The sequence below is a fragment of the Heteronotia binoei genome, chromosome 17, assembly GCF_032191835.1.
Source record: "Heteronotia binoei isolate CCM8104 ecotype False Entrance Well chromosome 17, APGP_CSIRO_Hbin_v1, whole genome shotgun sequence".
Classification (NCBI taxonomy): Eukaryota; Metazoa; Chordata; class Lepidosauria; order Squamata; family Gekkonidae; genus Heteronotia; species Heteronotia binoei.
The window spans coordinates 40,293,295-40,309,925 of record NC_083239.1 but is presented as its reverse complement, the minus strand read 5'-3'; the positions used below and the strand labels follow the sequence as shown (position 1 = coordinate 40,309,925).

General features: G+C 45.4%; 2 protein-coding genes across 2 annotated transcripts; both read right to left on the bottom strand.

The window, feature by feature from the left end:
* Positions 1 to 2,196: 2,196 nt before the first annotated feature.
* On the bottom strand, positions 2,197 to 3,384 carry LOC132586011 (interferon-inducible GTPase 5-like). The gene has a single exon (XM_060257927.1). It carries the CDS (start codon positions 3,382 to 3,384, stop codon positions 2,197 to 2,199), a length of 1,188 nt encoding a protein of 395 aa, XP_060113910.1.
* A 6,466-nt stretch (positions 3,385 to 9,850) lies between these two features.
* On the bottom strand, positions 9,851 to 16,384 carry LOC132586012 (interferon-inducible GTPase 5-like). Its single transcript, XM_060257928.1, has 3 exons — positions 16,267 to 16,384; positions 14,084 to 14,181; positions 9,851 to 12,685 (listed from the first exon to the last, which is right to left on the bottom strand). The coding sequence occupies exon 3, from the start codon at positions 12,655 to 12,657 to the stop codon at positions 11,473 to 11,475; it is 1,185 nt and encodes a 394-aa protein (XP_060113911.1). The 5' UTR covers positions 12,658 to 12,685; positions 14,084 to 14,181; positions 16,267 to 16,384; the 3' UTR covers positions 9,851 to 11,472.
* Positions 16,385 to 16,631: the final 247 nt, after the last annotated feature.

The following is a 16,631-nucleotide window of genomic DNA, read 5'->3' as shown; positions in this document are numbered from 1 at the left end:
TTAGCCACCACAAATACTAGCCGCCCCCCTACCAGTCTCCTGCCCTTATTTATTTATTTATGTTTAGATTTTGAACAGGCTCAGGGCAGGTTACATCATAAAAACAATCAACAATAAAAAACGAGACCATATTAAAATATATAAAATCTAAAACTCCAGTGACCATAGAGACTAAAATGGCAGGTTCTGCCTCACTAACATGGGCTATTGTCCAGGTCCAGCAAATCTTATAGCACTGGAATGAAATGAAGAGAGGAGGTCTGTAACAAGTGACATCCGCTGCCTCAGCTGAAAGCCTGGCGAAAGAGCTCTGTTTTACAGGCCCTGCGGAATTGAAGCAGATCCCACAGGGCTAGGATCTCCAGGGGAAGCCTATTCCACCAGGCAGTTGGATGTCTCTGGGGCCGAGTATTACCAAAAGTTGTTGGGTTGCTGATCGTAAAGACCTCCGGGGCTCACACAGGGAGAGGTGGTCCCGAAGGTATGTTGGCCCCTGGCCGTACAGGGCTTTAAAGGTAAGTACCAACACCTTGAACTGGATCTGGTACTCCAGGGGTGGCCAATAGTAGCTCTCCAAATGTTTTTTGCCTACAACTCCCATCAGCCCCAGTCAGCAGTTGTAGGCAAAAAAACATCTGGGAGTTGTAGGCAAAACACATCTGGAGAGCTACCGTTGGCCACCCCTGCGGTACTCAATAGGTAGCCGGCGCAGTTCATGCAGCACAGGATGGATCCGTGTCCATACAAGCAACGATGTCAACATCTGTGCAGCAGCATTCTGCACCAGCTGGAGTTTTCAGAGGAGGGTCAAGGGCAGCCCCACGTAGAGAGAGTTACCATAATCTACCCTGGAAGTGACCATCACAAGGGTCACTGCGGCCAGGTCATGGGGGACGAGATATGGGACCAACTGTCTGACCCGCCTCAGATGGAAAAAGGCCGATCTGGCAGTGGTGGTAACCTGGGCCTCCATAGTCAGAGAGGCATCCAGGAATACCCCCAAGCTCTTCACCCTCAATGTGGGCATCAATGGAGCCCCATTAAAGGATGGGAGCCTGGTCTCTGATCCCAGCCCCGTGTAACCTAGGCACAGGACCTCGGTCTTTGATGGATTCAATTTCAGCCGGCTCTGTCGCAACCAACCAGCCTCGGTTCCCTAGCAAAGCAAAGCAGTCTCATAGCTGCCTGTCCAAGGATCCAGAAATGTTGGTAGGACAGGTTCTTCCAAAAGGCTTATGGGCCTCTCGGCCATCCTGAGGACTTAGGAGGTGGGGAGGTTGAGGTGAGGGAGTGCCATTGGAGACCTGGAGACACAACAAAACATCCTCAAGGCAGGTGGGCTCTCCAAAGTAAAGGCTGCTGCCCACCTGTCTGCCTCCTGGACTTCTGCATTTCTGTTGGTTGGGAATAGTATCACAGTGGTGTGGAGAGAGGCGAGGACTTTGGGTTTCATTCATTTATTGCTTACTTTGGCACCCAGGAGACTGGAAAATGCAATTCTCCATCATTTCTTCCGGTAGCCCAAAATCAGGGCTTTTTTTGAGCAGGAACACACAGGACTGCTGTTCCGGCTGACTTGGTGTCAGGGGTGTGGCCTAATATGCAAATGAGTTCCTGCTGGGCTTTTTCTACCCCCAAAAGCCTTGTGTGAAACAATGGTGATGTCAGGGGGTGTAGCCTAATATGCAAATGAGCTCCTGCTGGGCTTTTTCTACCAAAATAAGCCTTGTGTGAAACAATGGTGATATCAGGGGGCATAGCCTAATATGCAAATGAGTTCCTGCTTCAAAAAAAACCCTGATGATGGATATTATTTCCTCTAAAGAACCTGTATATTATTTGCAAACCACATGAGCATGAAGTTTAATTGAGGAATCTTTTCAGAGGGGTCACTTCTTGGGACTTTTCAGCAGGATGTTTATTTGACAACTTTGGCAAAAACATTCTCAGCTTCTTCCACTGTACCTTCCAGACAGCCCTCCAGCATGCAATATACAGTGGCAAAAGAATTAACTCCACCAGCTAGAGAGTCCAAGGCATAAAACCCGAGGCACCAATTCAGAGCTATTCACCACTGATGCAGTCACTGGAGCAGGTAGGTCTTCCTTAGAGGGTGGTAAAAAATATTATTTGCTCTAAAAAGCACACCTTGGCTGGAGAATGAAGGTTAATTGCAGAACATTTTCAGCAGGATCTTTATTCTAAAATGTTTGCCAGAACACGCTCAGCATCTTCCATGGCATCTTCTAGGAAGCTGTTCAGCATGTAATATGTGATGACAAAGGAAGTAATGCCACCAATTAGAGAGCCTAAAGCTGGAATGAAAGCTGAAAAATCTTTCAGCTCCTTTGCAGTATAAACCAGTGCTGATGTAGCCAATCGAGATAACACATATTTGATGGTGATGTTTTGGACCAATGGAATCTTATTGGCATGGCATCTCAGCTTGTCGACAGGTTTGCCAACCCATTTTGCGAGGTTATTGAGGGAATCTTCAGCCAAGCCAAAGACCTCTGCAACATTTTTCATAGTGTCTACCAACAGGGCAACATCAACAATAATGGAGAGACCTGGGATAGGAATCGCCCCAACGGCACAAGACATAATGGCCTTTTTCAGGATGAGAGCCACCATAACAGCCTTCTTCTCTTGCAGGAGTTCTCTTGAGAAAGCTGGCATCGCCATAACTAGAAGACACCTCTTGAGATCATTCAGGTCATCTGCTAGAGTCTTCTGCAGGAGAGGGAAATCGTATTTATTCAAATGCCACCTGGATGTTAAAAAAACCTTTGGCTTAACCACTCCTTCTTCTCTCAAATTGCAAAGGCAGTCTTCGCGTATCTCTCCCAAGGTGTCTTTCTCACTAAAGTTTCCCTTCCTTCTCTCATTATCTATATCCTGATCTACTTTGGTGCGAACAAAGTAAAACCGCTTATGCATCTTTCGAATTTCGGAGGCCAGCCTGGCGTCGTCATCAGTGAAGCGCCCTGAGCTGACGATGACAAAGAAGTCATACCGGCTAAAATTTACTTTCTGTAGGTATTCTTCCGGTTTAAATGCACGTGTCCCAATTCCGGGTAGATCCCATAATGTTATTTCTGGAAATTTAGGATGGGAATAGCTCTTTGGCTCCATAGTTGTCTGTTTCACCCCAGTTTTAGCTGCACCTTCTTCAGAATCTGAGACATTCCGAAAGGCATTCATGAGGGATGATTTTCCAGCTCCTGAGATTCCTGTGAAAGCAATATCAAGTCTGGTATTCTTTAGCAATTCTAACTCTTTAGTAGTATTAGCTAATACTTCTTGGAGACTACTTTGTCCCCAAAATAACTTCATCTCAGCAAGACCCTTTTCCATAGATTCTTTTGAGTCAGCACCAGCCATAGTTGTTCTTCGGGATGGTTCAGTGGATCTGAATAAGAACAGAAGGATAATGTTTGTTACCTCATGTATCTGTACATCTATACAGTTCTGTATGCCTTATTTTATTATGTGTAACTATTTGCAGGCCTTGGATTCAGCAGGGGCTCACAGGAGCACAGCTCCTGAATCTTTCTGTGTGTTCCCCCTCCTCCTCCCCACCGACCTTGTCCATTGAATAGTAGGTAAGGCCGCATAACAATCCCTAGATTAGGAGAGCGGACAGCCAGCCAGCCACCAGGAGCTTTGCCACACCCCCAGCAGCTCTAATTAACACTTGGAGAATCCTGCACCGCCCTTTCTTCACTTCTTATGGGATTTTGGGCAGCAGGTGATTTGTTGGCCTTTTGACTGTGGGAGGGGGGACTCAGGAGAACCCCAGGTGAGCGAGGCCTGCTTGGGCTGGCTGGATCTCTAGCCAGCCCAAGCAAGCCTTGCTCGCCTGGGGCTCTCCTTTCTTGGGTTGGATTGCTTTCGGCTGGAGGGCGGGCGGCATATGCTAATGAGTTATGCTATTGACCTCCACCACCTATTTTTCTACAAAGCAACCCCTGAGTATTTGTACTTTCCTTATCTTATTTATTGTGTGTGTGTTAATCACAAAAAGAAGAGAGAGACCTTCTCTGCGAAGGGATATCACATCAGATATGAAGTAAATAGGCTTGCCAACCTCCAGGTGAAGCATGAAGCTGGATTTACAGCTAATCTCCACAGCAGAGAAATCAGTTCTCCTGGATTAAATGGCTGCTTTGAAAAGTAGACTGTACAGAATTATACCCAGGGCTTTTTTTGTAGCAGGAACTCCTCTGTGTATTTGGCCACACACCCCTAATGTAACCAATTCTCCTGGAGCTTACAGTAGGCCCTGTACTAAGAGCCCTGGAAGCTCCAGGAGGATTGGCTACATCGGGATGGGGGGGTGGCCGAATATGCAAAGGAGTTCGTTCTACAAAAAAGCCCTTATTATATCCACTGAGCTTCCTCCCCTCCTCAAGCCCTGCCTTCCTCAGGCTTCAGCCTAGGTTTGCCAGGTCCCCTTGACCACCAATGGGAGATGGGAGGTAGGCAGGGGTGGAATACTAGCAGGAGGTCCTTTGCATATTAGGCCACACACCCCTGATGTAGCCAATCCTCTTGGAGCTTACAAGGCTCTTTTTTGTAAGCTCTCGGAGGACTGGCTACATCAGGGGTGTGTGGCTTAATATGCAAAGGAGCTCCTGCTAGAATTCTACCCCTGGAGGAAGGACTGTCAAATTCAGGTTTGGAAACTCTTGGAGATTTGGGGGTGGAGCCTTTGGAGGACAGGGAACTCAGTGGGCTACAATGTCGTAGAGTCCACTGAAATAAAGCGAGTTCAGCCAGCTCTGAAGCAACCAAGAATGGTTTATTGCAAGAAGAAACAGTCACAGGGAAGCACTGGCAAGATGGCAAACTATATACAATCTGGCCATGGTTAACCACACCCCCTAGTTCTTGTTGCCTGAGCTTGAGGCAGATGATGTATGCCAGTTCTTCTTTATTCCTCACCACCAGACTCCCTTGTAGGAGATGGCATTGAATTGCATTAAAAGGACAATGGGACTTTGCTTCTCCTCAAAACACCCTCCAAGTTCCAAAAAGATTGGATCAGAGGGTCTAACTCTAAGAGCCCCCAAAGAAGGTGTCCCTATCCTTCATTATTTCTAATGGAGGGTTCAAAAGGTGTGCAATCCCTTTAAATGTGATGGTGAGAACTCCCTTTGGAGTTCAATAGTGCTTGTCAGACCCTTGCTCCTGGCTCCACCCCCAAAGTCCCCAGATATTTCTTGAATTGGACCTGGCAACCCAGGAGTGGGGATACTGATTCTTTGCCTCATTTAAACTCCCTTGATAGCGAAAACAGGGAGAGCATACTGTACACCTTGTTTTTAAATGTTTTGCACCCATTATAATTCCTGCATATTTCTACTATATATATATATATATATATATATATATATATATATATATATATATAGTAGAAATATGCAGGAATTATAATTATATATATATATATATATATATATATATATATATATATATATATATAGTAGAAATATGCAGGAATTATAATTATATATATATATATATATATATATATATATATATATATATATATATATATAAATATTTATAATTTTTATTTTTAAAAAGACCCAAGAATCACATTTTCTTTTCAGTCTTCTCAATGCAAGCCACAACCCAAAATGTTTCTCTTACCTTCTGGAAAGTCTTTGTTCTGACGGACAAATAGCTCTTCCATAGAGTTATGAACAACTTTTAAGATCCTTCTTTTATATTCTCTGTAATGTTTCGGTTTCGATGCTGACACGAATGTCATAAGACGTCCTGTATTTTATGGAGCAGATGAAAGCCCATAAAGAAACTGGGAAAACAGAGATATTTATTTTTCTGGGAATTCCAAACAGTGAGTTTCCCCTCTCACCTCTATTTGCCATAGGGTGGCATTACTGACTAACAGGGTTCACTGTCCAACCAATTCTGAATTTTTACCCCTGCTTGCCTACAAGCCACTCAGGGGTTGTCACTTCATTCTCCCCTCCTCCTTTTAGCCTTACTACATTTTTTGACACTGGTCCTCTCTCTCATTCAAGGTCATCCAGTCAGCTTATGGCTGAAGTGGAACCAGAACCAGGTCGCCCTTATTATGGCTTCATAACCATTACACCACACTCCCAACTCTCTTTGGCTTCTTTAACATTGCCCATTCCTAGCTAGGTCTATGTGCAAAAGACTGCACAAAATGCGTTTTTTAGCCCCAGGGTGTTTATAATGACAACTCACCATCTTAAATTGGCCTCCTCTCCTATCTCCGCCTTTCTCCCCTCCCTTCCCCTTCATATTAGATGGATTTAAAATGTTACTGGCTCCAGGATTTTAGCTATCTTTTAGTTATGTTGCAGATGTCTCTGATTGGTTTTGTGCTATTTCTTGTATTTCTTGTTTTGAAATTATCATTTTAACTGTATAATGTGTTATTACGAGGATGTCACCCACTCTGAGCCCTGTTTACAGGGGACGGCAGGCTATAAATTGAATAAAACAGAGAGAGAGAGAGTTTTTTTCCAAAGTTCTGACAGTGTGACAGTGTAAGTTAATCTTTTGGATACCAAACCAGACCGTCTCTTTATCACCAACTGCCATGTAAGGGTGACCTCAGCATAACCCTCTGGATTCACTTTCAACTATTGTTTAATCTTGTTGGTGTTTCAGGTGCTACTGTTCCTCTGTTTACTGTTCACATCAGAGCTGATTTTGGTGGAAAAGCCCAGCAGGAACTCTTTTTCATATTAGGCCACACTCCTGATGTCACCATTTTATCCACAGGGCTTCTTTGTAGGAAAAAAAGCCCAGCATATTAGGCCACACCCCCTGACCCCAAGCCAGCCAGAACTGAGTTCTTGTGCATTCCTGCTAAAAAAAAATGGTTCACGTAATGAAGAAGCTGATATGTCTCTGCTTCCTCCTGGCAGGCTAACACTAGGCTTGCCAATCCCCAGGTCCCAGCGGGGGTTCTTCCGCTTTCCCAGGCTCCTTCCCGCCCCTAGTCAGCTGGCCGACGGGGAGAAGCCCCACCTCTAGAGGACTATGTGACTTTCCATCTCCGGAGGCTTCAGTCTCCGCTTGAAAGGCTTCCTCTTGGGAAGGGGTGTCTGTGTTATTTTAAAGACTTGTGAATAGAGATGCCAATCCCTCGCTTCAGAGTCACCACAAACGAGCGGGGGGGGGGGGGAGGAAATGTCTGCTGGGCACTTCATTATTCCCTATGTGGAGATCGATTCTCATAGGGTATAATGGGGAATTGATCTGGAGGTATCGTGGGCTCTGGGGGGCTGTTTTTTGAGGTAGATGCACCATATTTTCAATATAGCATCTAGTGCCTCTCTCCAAAATACCCCCCAAGTTTCAAAACAATTGGACTAGGGGGTCCAATTCTATGAGCCCCAAAAGAAGGTGCCCCTATCCTTTATTATTTCCTATGGAAGGAAGGCATTTAAAAAGGTGTGCTGTCCCTTTAAATGTGATGGCCAGAACTCCCTTGGAGTTCAATTATGCTTGTCACACCCTTGCTCCTGGCTCCGCCCCAATGTATCCTGGCTCCACCCCCCAAAGTCTCCTGGCTCCACCCCCAAAGTCCCCAGATATTTCTTGAATTGGACTTGGAAACCCTAAGATGAACAATAAAATATTTAAAAAATGGACTGCTCTATGTGTTAATTAATCTCTGGTTAATTTCCCTGTAACATACCTTCAGTACATGACAAGGCACTTCCAATGATCCAACGCTTCAAACTCTTACATTTCCCAATTGGTTTCAAATTCTAGTGTACATAGAGCTCTGGACCGCTAATAATGCTTAAAAAACTTGCCATAATTAATGCAAGTTATTCATGAAAGCTCTTCAAAAACACTGCCTTTACCTTGCCATCGAACATGCCTTTCAGTCTTCCTTGTGAGCTTTCTGCCTAACCCCAACTCAAATAAGAAATGGTGCCTCTCTTTAAATGCAACACTTTTTTTACTACCAAACCTTCCAAGCACATGAAGCAGGCGTAGGCTGCGGTCAGACAGGCAGTTTGGCCCGATATAGTTGTTTTCCTCTACTGATTAAATGGGCTCATTTGCACATCTGGCAGCTGTTCCAGAGTCATACTCACCCCATCGTGGGATGAGTTGGATATTGAATAAATAGCCACCAGATAAAGTCTGGTGCTCATGGATCCCCACGCATTCATGCTGTGTTTCCAGATGTCTGAACTCTGGTGTGCACTCAAATTGGTTCAGAAGTGTGAGCCTTTAGTTCCAGTTTTGCCATTCTGTTTTTTGAAATGGCAGGGCATGTGCACACATGTGCACCCAAGAAATGTTTCCAAAAAATGACACTTAAAATAAAATTTTAAAAGATCAGACCGTGCACTCCATGTTTGATGTGCAACACCAATCTGAAAGGTCAACCATGGAAGAAGTGTGTGGTGAACATATGAACATATGAAGCTGCCTTATACTGAATCAGACCTTTGGTCCATCAAGTCAGTATTGTCTTCTCAGACTGGCAGCGGCTCTCCAGGGTCTCAAGCGGAGGTTTTTCACACCTATTTGCCTGGACCCTTTTTTGGAGATGCCAGGGATTGAACCTAGGACCTTCTACTTCCCAAGCAGATGCTCTACCACTGAGCCACCGTCCCTCCCCTAGGTGGGAGTCTGATCAAACATCTCTTGTCATAAATTGTAACAGCGGGGTATAATGCCACAGAAGATACCTTCACAAGCAGCCATTTTCTCCTAGTGAACTGATCTCTGTACTCTGGAGATAAGTTGAAATTGAGGGAGATCTTCAGATACCATCCGGAGACTGGCAACCCTGTTTAATTGCAATAATATTGTTTAATAAGGCTTCTCTTATTCAAGTTGCCTGGATATCTCAGATTCAACCATACCTCATTTTGTTCATTCTTCCTGGTTAGGTTTGCCAACCTCCAGGTGAGGCCTGGAGCTCTCCCTGAATTAGAATTGATCCCCCAGTAACAGGGATCAGTACCCCTTGGGGAAATGGCTGCTTTACAGGGTGGATTCTATGGCATCATGACCCACTGAAGGCCTGCACTTCCCCTTTTTCCCAGACTCCACCCCCAAGATCTCCAAGTTTTTCCCAACCCAGAGTCGTAACCCTATGCATAATTGGTGGAAATGTCTGCTGAGTGACATGGGACCATGCAGGACTTGTTGCAGTTCTACAGGGCCTGTAAGACAGAGGTGTTCCACCAAGGATATGGTTGACGACAGCAACAGTTTTTATTACCAACGTGGTCAATCGGTTGTCTTCTCACTCTCTCCTCCTGCCACTGGGGGCCAAATTTGTCCTGTGATGCCATACAGGTTTTATGCTTCTTTGTGTGCCATTTGTTTGTGTTCTGTTTGTATGTTTAGACTATTAGACTTTTTAATGTTTCAATGTAAAATGTTGTGCACCACTCTGAGCCCGCTCTGCAGGGAAAACGGTATAAACACTTAATAAATAATACTAATAATACTTCATATTCAGCCATCAGAACATGCCCTGACTAAAGCAGAGCTTGCCCAGGGGCCAGAGAGGGTGCTCTGGACCATCTCCTGTAAAGGTGTACAGCCAGAGCGGAGGGAGGCAATTAAGATTCTTACCTGCTCCAGGCCTGAAGGGAGCAGGATGAAAGCAGGAGTGGGAGAAATGGGAGAGATTCCTGGAAGGGATGTTTTGTCTCTGGCAAACCTGCTCAGCCTTATGCACCAAACCATCACACAGGCACATTCCTAATTCTTAATCAGCAGCCCTTGAGCAAGAGACTCATGCTAATGCAAGTTCTACCACCCTGATGACTACACGACCATCAGTAGAAAGACAGACTCTGAGGTGTTACTGATACAAATCGAAAAGGTTTATTGGAAGGCACTGTGGTACAATACATTACAAAAGTAACCTCCTGTTATATGAACAAATGGTAAGAGGCATGGCTAGAGAAAGCACAGAAAGATGTGTATATGGGGCACATCTAATCCAGTCCCCAATAGTAAATATACGGAATAGAAAGTATATGGAAGCATGAACCATATGCCATCACGCATTGCAAATACTCTTGAAAGGTTAAAGAAAGGGCAGCAAGCTTAATGCTTGTTAGCCACCCTAAATACTAGCTGCCACCCTACCACTCTCCTGCCCTTCTAGTTAAAGCTTGGTTCCCAAGCAAAGCTGTTTCATAGCTTCCTGTGTGAGGATTAGGGCTGCCAAGTCCCCGGTCCAGGCGGGGGTTCCCCCACCCGAGAGGTTCCCAACCCACTGACCTACTTTGGGCCGGTAGAGGGAATCTCCGTCTATGTTGCCAGAGTGATGATATTACCCGGAAGAGACGTCATCATGCCAGTGGTGGCGCGCAGCGGGCACTCTAGGCATTTCTGGGAAAACTCAGTGGTTTCCCAGATGCTCTAGCCATTTGGGAGGGAAAACTCTATGGTACAATAGGTACCAGGCCGGGACGCAGGGGACTTGGCAACCCTAATGAGGATCCTGAAAGGTTGATGGGATTCTTCCACCAGGCTTCTGGGCCTCTCATCTGTCAGACTCCCAAGGACTTAGAAGGAAGGGAGGTTGAGGTGGGGAAATGTCATTGGAGGCTGGAGACACAGCAAAACATCTACCTCCCTCCTGGACTTTTTCTACATTTCTGTTGTTTGGAGGTAGTCTCACGGTTGCATGGAGAAAGGTGTTGACTTTAAAATTGCCCCAGTGAGATCACAAAAGTACTTACAAAATGTTTGTGTTTATTTTCACTGCTTTGTGAGTGTGTGTACTCACTTTTATATAGTGGAGGTGCAGCTGCTGGGAAAATGAAGATTGTATTCGGAGGAACTGCACTGCTGGAAGTCTCCAGACCCCACCCCCAAAATCCCTAGACATTTTCTGAGATGGACCTGGCAACCGTATCTTGAAACAGAATGTCCGGAAAACAGCACAAGATAATCGTGGCAGAAACCTATGGTTTTCCCCAAAACCAGGGCTTTTTGTAGCAGGAACTCCTTTGCATATTAGGCCATACCCCCTTGATGTAGCCAATCCTCCTGGAGCTTGCAGTAGTTCCTGTACGAAGAGCTCTGTAAGTTCTTGGAGGATTGGCCACATCAGGAGTGTGTGGCCTAATATGCGAAGGAGTTCCTGCTACAAAAAAAAAAGCCATCAAAAACTATATCTGCACTTTTTTGTATGAGTACACAAACCCAGTTTGAGAGAACTCTGGTACTTTTAAGGGTTACATATAAAAGAAAGCTGCTAGAGTAGAATGAGAAGCAGAGCCTAAGGAAACTCTGTTCTCTTAAAGGTACAAGATTGGTCTCTGGCTAAGGTCAGATCCAGCAACCCCGCTCAAGAGTCTAACAGGAGTGGGTAAGCTTTCTTTAGAGGGAAGTAACGGATATTATTTGCTCTGAAAAGTCTGTCTTTTCTTTGCTACCCAAAGGGTAATGAAGGTCTTTTCAGCAGGATCTTTACTCAGCAACTTTTGCTAGAACACTCTCGGCATCTTCCACTGCATCTTGTAGGAAGTCCTTCAGCAGGAAATATGTGGTGGCAAAAGAATTCACTCCACCGATCAGAGAGCCTAAGACAGGCACGAAATCTGAAACCTCCTCCAGCACCGTTGCAGAGACAACCATCAGTGACGCGGTCATCCGAGAACGCACAAATTCCGAGTCGATCTGGGCCTTCGGAGTCTTTTTGATCGCAGATTTCAGCACATCAACAGGTTTGCCAACCCGCTGGGCAAGGTTACGGAGGGACTCTTCGTCTAATCCAAAGTTCCTGCAGAACTCTTTCATCGTGTTCACCAAGAGGGTAATATCAAAAATGAGAGAGAGACCTGCGATAGGGAGCACTCCGACGCCACAAGACAAAAGGGCCTTTTTCCAGATGAGGGCCTCCATAGCAGCCTTCTTCTCTTGCAGGTGTTCTCTTGAGAAAGCCGGCATCGCCATGATTAGAAGAGATCTCTTGATATCATTCAGGTCATCCGCGAGGGTCTTCTGTAGGAGAGGGAAATCATACATATTCAAATGCCAGCTGGATATGAGAAAAACCCTTGGGTTGACTGCTCCTTCTTCTCTCAAATTGGAGAGGCAATATGTTCTTATCCTTTCCAGCATCCGTGCCTTATTGAAGTTTGGCTTCCTTCTCTCAGAATTGATCGCCTGATCCACTTTGGTGCGAACGAAGTAAAACCTCTTATTCATCTTTTGGATTTCCATGGCCAACATTGCATCATTCACCGTGAAGCGTTCAGAGGCGACAATGATGAAGAAGTCATACCTGCTAAAATTGACTTTCTCTAGGTATTCTTTTGGCTTAAATTCACGTGTCCCGATTCCTGGTAGATCCCATAATGTTAGTTCTGGGAATTTAGGATGGGGATATCTCTCTGGAAACATCGTAATCTGTTCCACCCCTATTTTAGCTGCGCCTTCTTCGTAATCGGAGATATTCCGAAAGGCGTTCACAAGGGATGATTTGCCAGCCCCTGATTCCCCTGTGAAAGCAATATCAAGCTTTGTGTTCTTTAACAGTTCCAACTCTTTATCAACATTAGCTAATACTTCTTGGAGGCATTTTTGTCCCAAAGTGGTCTTCATCCCAGCAAGATCCTCTTTTAAGGATTGTTTTGAGTTGGTGCCAGCCATAGCTGTTCTTCAGGATGCTTCAGTAGATCTGAATAAGAACAGAAGGATAATGTTTGTTACTTCTTGTAGGATGATAGTTAAATGGATATTTTGTTTTGGCGTGCTAAATTTAATTGTGTTGGGGATGTATCGAAGCATCTTTCCACCAGTGAAAATTTAGATCTGCACTTGACACATTAGATTTTTCATGATGGAAGAGGGGATGGTGTTATTTAAAAAGAAAACACACTGCAAGACTTAGGTTCTGCCTTGGCCTGGCCTCACTCACCCAGGGCTTTCCTTTCTTGCATCAGGTTGCTTTTGGCTGGGGGAGTGGCATATGCTAATGAGCTATGCTAATGAGCTCCACCACCTATTTTTCTACAAAACGACCCCTGAGAGGAGATAGTAAAGTCCCACCTGGAGGCTGGCAGCCCTGCTCTCTGGCCACTGTTATATTAAGTCAATTAAGTGTACCCAAATACTGAAATTATTTTAAAATAAAATAGACTGCTTGGATTTTTTTAAAATCTATAAAGACCCCTTGCTGTAGTTATTACAAGATATAAACAAATAACTGCAAAAGCTCGTCGAAGCCATGATCTTTTTTTGCATTTTAAAATGCCTTTCAGCCCTTCTGAAGAAGAAGACTGAAGACTACAGATTTATACCCCGTAGAGTGGTAAAGCTGCACTAATGCAGTCGGAGCCCTCTGCTCACAACCTGAGTTCGATCCCAGCGAAAGCTGGTTCAGGTAGCCGACTCCAGGTTGACTCAGCCTTCCATCCTTCCAAGGTCGGTAAAATGAGTACCTGGCTTGCTGTGGGGGGAAGTGTAGATGACTGGGGAAGGCAATGGTAAACCAACCCATAAAAAAAAAAAGTCTGCCGTGAAAACGTTGTGAAAGCAACGTCACCCCAGAGTCGAAAACGACTGGTACTTGCACAGGGGACTACCTTTACTTTTACTTCTCTCTGAATCAGAGACTTAGAGTGGCTTACAATCTCCCATATCTTCTCCCCCCCCCCCCACAACAGGCACCCTGTGAGTTGGGTGGAGCTGAGAGGGCTCTCAAGTTGCCTTTCAAGGGCAACTCCTGCGAGAACTATGGCTGACCCAAGGCCATTCTAGCAGCTGCAAGTGGAGGAGCAGGGAGTCAAACCCAGTTCTCCCAGATAAGAGTTCGTGCACTTAACGACTACACCAAACTGGCTCTCTGTGAATCTTGTTTCCTCCTGCCCGACTCAAATACAAAATGACGCCTCTGTTTAATGATGACCGTTCTCTCCCAAGTCCCGCCAGACTTTTGAAGCACCTGAAAGGGCCTGACACTCCCTGGTGTTTTTTCTGAAATAAAGTATTTTCAGTATCAGCAGTGAAAACAGCAGGTGCTGACATTCTGCTAAAAGCCTGTGAAGAAGGTTGATAGCAAGAGAGATTTGCTTACCATTTGTAGCCAAGGGCTTCTTTCAGGAATGAGGATCAATGGCCACCTGGAGCTTGTCTGGGTGGACTTTCTCCCCTGGGTCTCAGAAACTCTCTCAGCTGAAAAGGAAAGGAAGAAGTGAACATTTATAGCCCATATCCCAGTGTGGCCCCATGCTAGAAAAAAGCAATGATTTCCAATAAGCAGGATAACTTTTGGTCAGCCATTGCATTTATCTTCTGGGAGTGCCGCTTAGAAACACTATTGCCTTCCTCACCTCAAACACAAATATTCATTGCTGTAGATAAGCATTTCAAATAGGGAAGCCAGGCTTCAGCAGGACCTGGAGATCCCCTGGAATTACAGCTGATCTCCAGATTATAGAGATCTGTTCCCCTGGAGAAAAAGGGATGCTTTGGAAAGTGGACTCTATGGCCTTGAGAGCCAGTTTGGTGTAGTGGTTAAGTGTGTGGACTCTTATCTGGGAGAACTGGGGTTGATTCCCCACTCCTCCACTTTAAGCTGCTGGAATGGCCTTGGGTCAGCCATAGCTTTCGTCAGAGTTGTCCTTGAAAGGGCAGCTTCTGTGAGCGCCTTCTCAGCCCCACCCACCTCACAGGAGAGTGTAAGGTACTCTGAGTCTCTGATTCAGAGAGAAGGGTGGGGTCTTCTTCTTGTACCCCACTGGCTCCAGCCCCAAATCTCTAGGAGTTTTCCAACCTGAATCTGGCAACCCTACACACTCACACCCAACCTCTGCTGGTGGCCGGGAGAACCTGGATACCTTAATTTCAAAGAGGAGACGGGTTTGCAGAAAAAAAAAACAAGAGTAAGAAAACTGGGCCTATTATTACAGTTCCCTGACAGCCAATATAGGGTTACCAGTCTCCAGGTGGGGCCTGGAGATCTCCAGCTATTACAATCAATCTTCAGGTGACAGAGATCAGTTCCCCTGAAGAAGATGGCTGCTTTGGAGGGAGGAATCTATGGCACTGTGCCTGGCTAAAGTCCCTCCCCAAACCCCATCCTCCACCCCCTCAAATCTCCAGGTATTTCCCCACCCCGAGCTGGCAACCCTAATAATGAAAAAGAGTGTGTTGCTTCAGGAAGCTGTTTTAACAATTTGGGCTGTAGGAAGAAACATACAGAATGGAGAGATGCAGGAGCAGAGAGATCTAGGGCAGTGCCAACACAAAAGACCATTCCATGGTGCATGTTGAAAATAGGATGCAAAGATGTACAGGAGGAGGCAATAAGGGGCAACTCAGTCAGCACTTGGAGGGAGAGGAAAGCAGGGCCGGATCGGGGGGGGGGGGTGCTTGCCCCGGGCGCCAACGGGGGGGAGGGCGCCAAATAGGGTATGGAGTCCATTGTATTCTATGGGACCATAATGGCCCAAAAGGGGGCGTCATTTTTTAATTTTGCCCCCCCTCAAAAAACATGTAGATCCGGTCCTGGAGGAAAGCCTTAGAGTGGAGAATATGGGATGTCAAGAGACATTTCATGAAGAGAACACACACTGTTGAGGACAGAGAGGGGAAAAAGAGGAGATCAGTAATAAAGTTGCATTCTTGCAGCCTTCTCCCTGGTCTGCATATGGCGGGGCACCTCTGGCTTGCGAAATTCCTGAGTTTTGGGGGTAGAGCCTGAGAAGGGGTGTCAGCAGAGTAGAATGCTACAATGTCCATCCTTCAAAGGAAGCATTTTCTCCAGAGACCTCCGGCGTCTGGAGATCACTTGTAATTGTGGGAGATCTCCAGACTCTACCTGGAGGTTGGCAACCCTAGCTGTGTATGAAATATTTCCTTCTTATCTAGGGGCCCCTGCCAAAGCTGTAAATAAACCGCTCTGTTTGGGTATTTTGCAAAAACACAGGCTTCCTGTTGCTGATAGTTTCCCACAATCGCTGCAAGTTAACTATGAACGTTCACCGTCTTCATCTTGCTACAGAACACATGCCATTCAGCCTTTCTGTGAGCTTTCCTTTTGGACTCCAACTCAAATATGAAATAGGGGCGTCTGTTTCAAATACTGCTTTACTATCAAACTTTCCAAGTACAGGAAAAGGGCTTGCTGTGTCTTTCCTTTTGTTGAAAGAGTTAAGATATGTTCTCAGAGTTTTTGAATACCAGTACAAGGCATAGAAGCTGCTGAAGTACCACAAAGCCCACACAAAAGTCTGATATTAGGAGAAATCTGCTTACCCTTTTCAGACAAGTGCTCTTTTGAGAAGCTGGTGGTGATCGGCTGTTTTATTAGGATTCCTTCCTTCTCTGCTCTTTGAAACCCCCTGCTATCTTGAGGAAAGTCTGAAATCCCACTGGCAATGAAAGAGAAAGCAAGCCTGTTGAACTCTAGGACCTGGCTGACATCCTACTGTGGGGTGATGGGATTTAGAGAAAATAAATCACGTGATTTCTTGAATTTAGGGTTGCCTGTTGGTTTCAACAAAAACACTAGACACATCTGATAAAAACTTATTGACCAAGTTGGCTGTTTACCCAGATTCCGAGGTGAGGAAATAGGCAGGAGGAAATCCAGGCTAAAGGTGAAGAGCTTAAGTTTTTCC

Coding starts and splice junctions, on each gene's coding strand:
- LOC132586011 (XM_060257927.1), bottom strand. CDS start 3,384: ATGGCTGGTGCTGACTCAAAAGAATCTATGGAAAAGGGTCTTGCTGAG.
- LOC132586012 (XM_060257928.1), bottom strand. CDS start 12,657: ATGGCTGGCACCAACTCAAAACAATCCTTAAAAGAGGATCTTGCTGGG.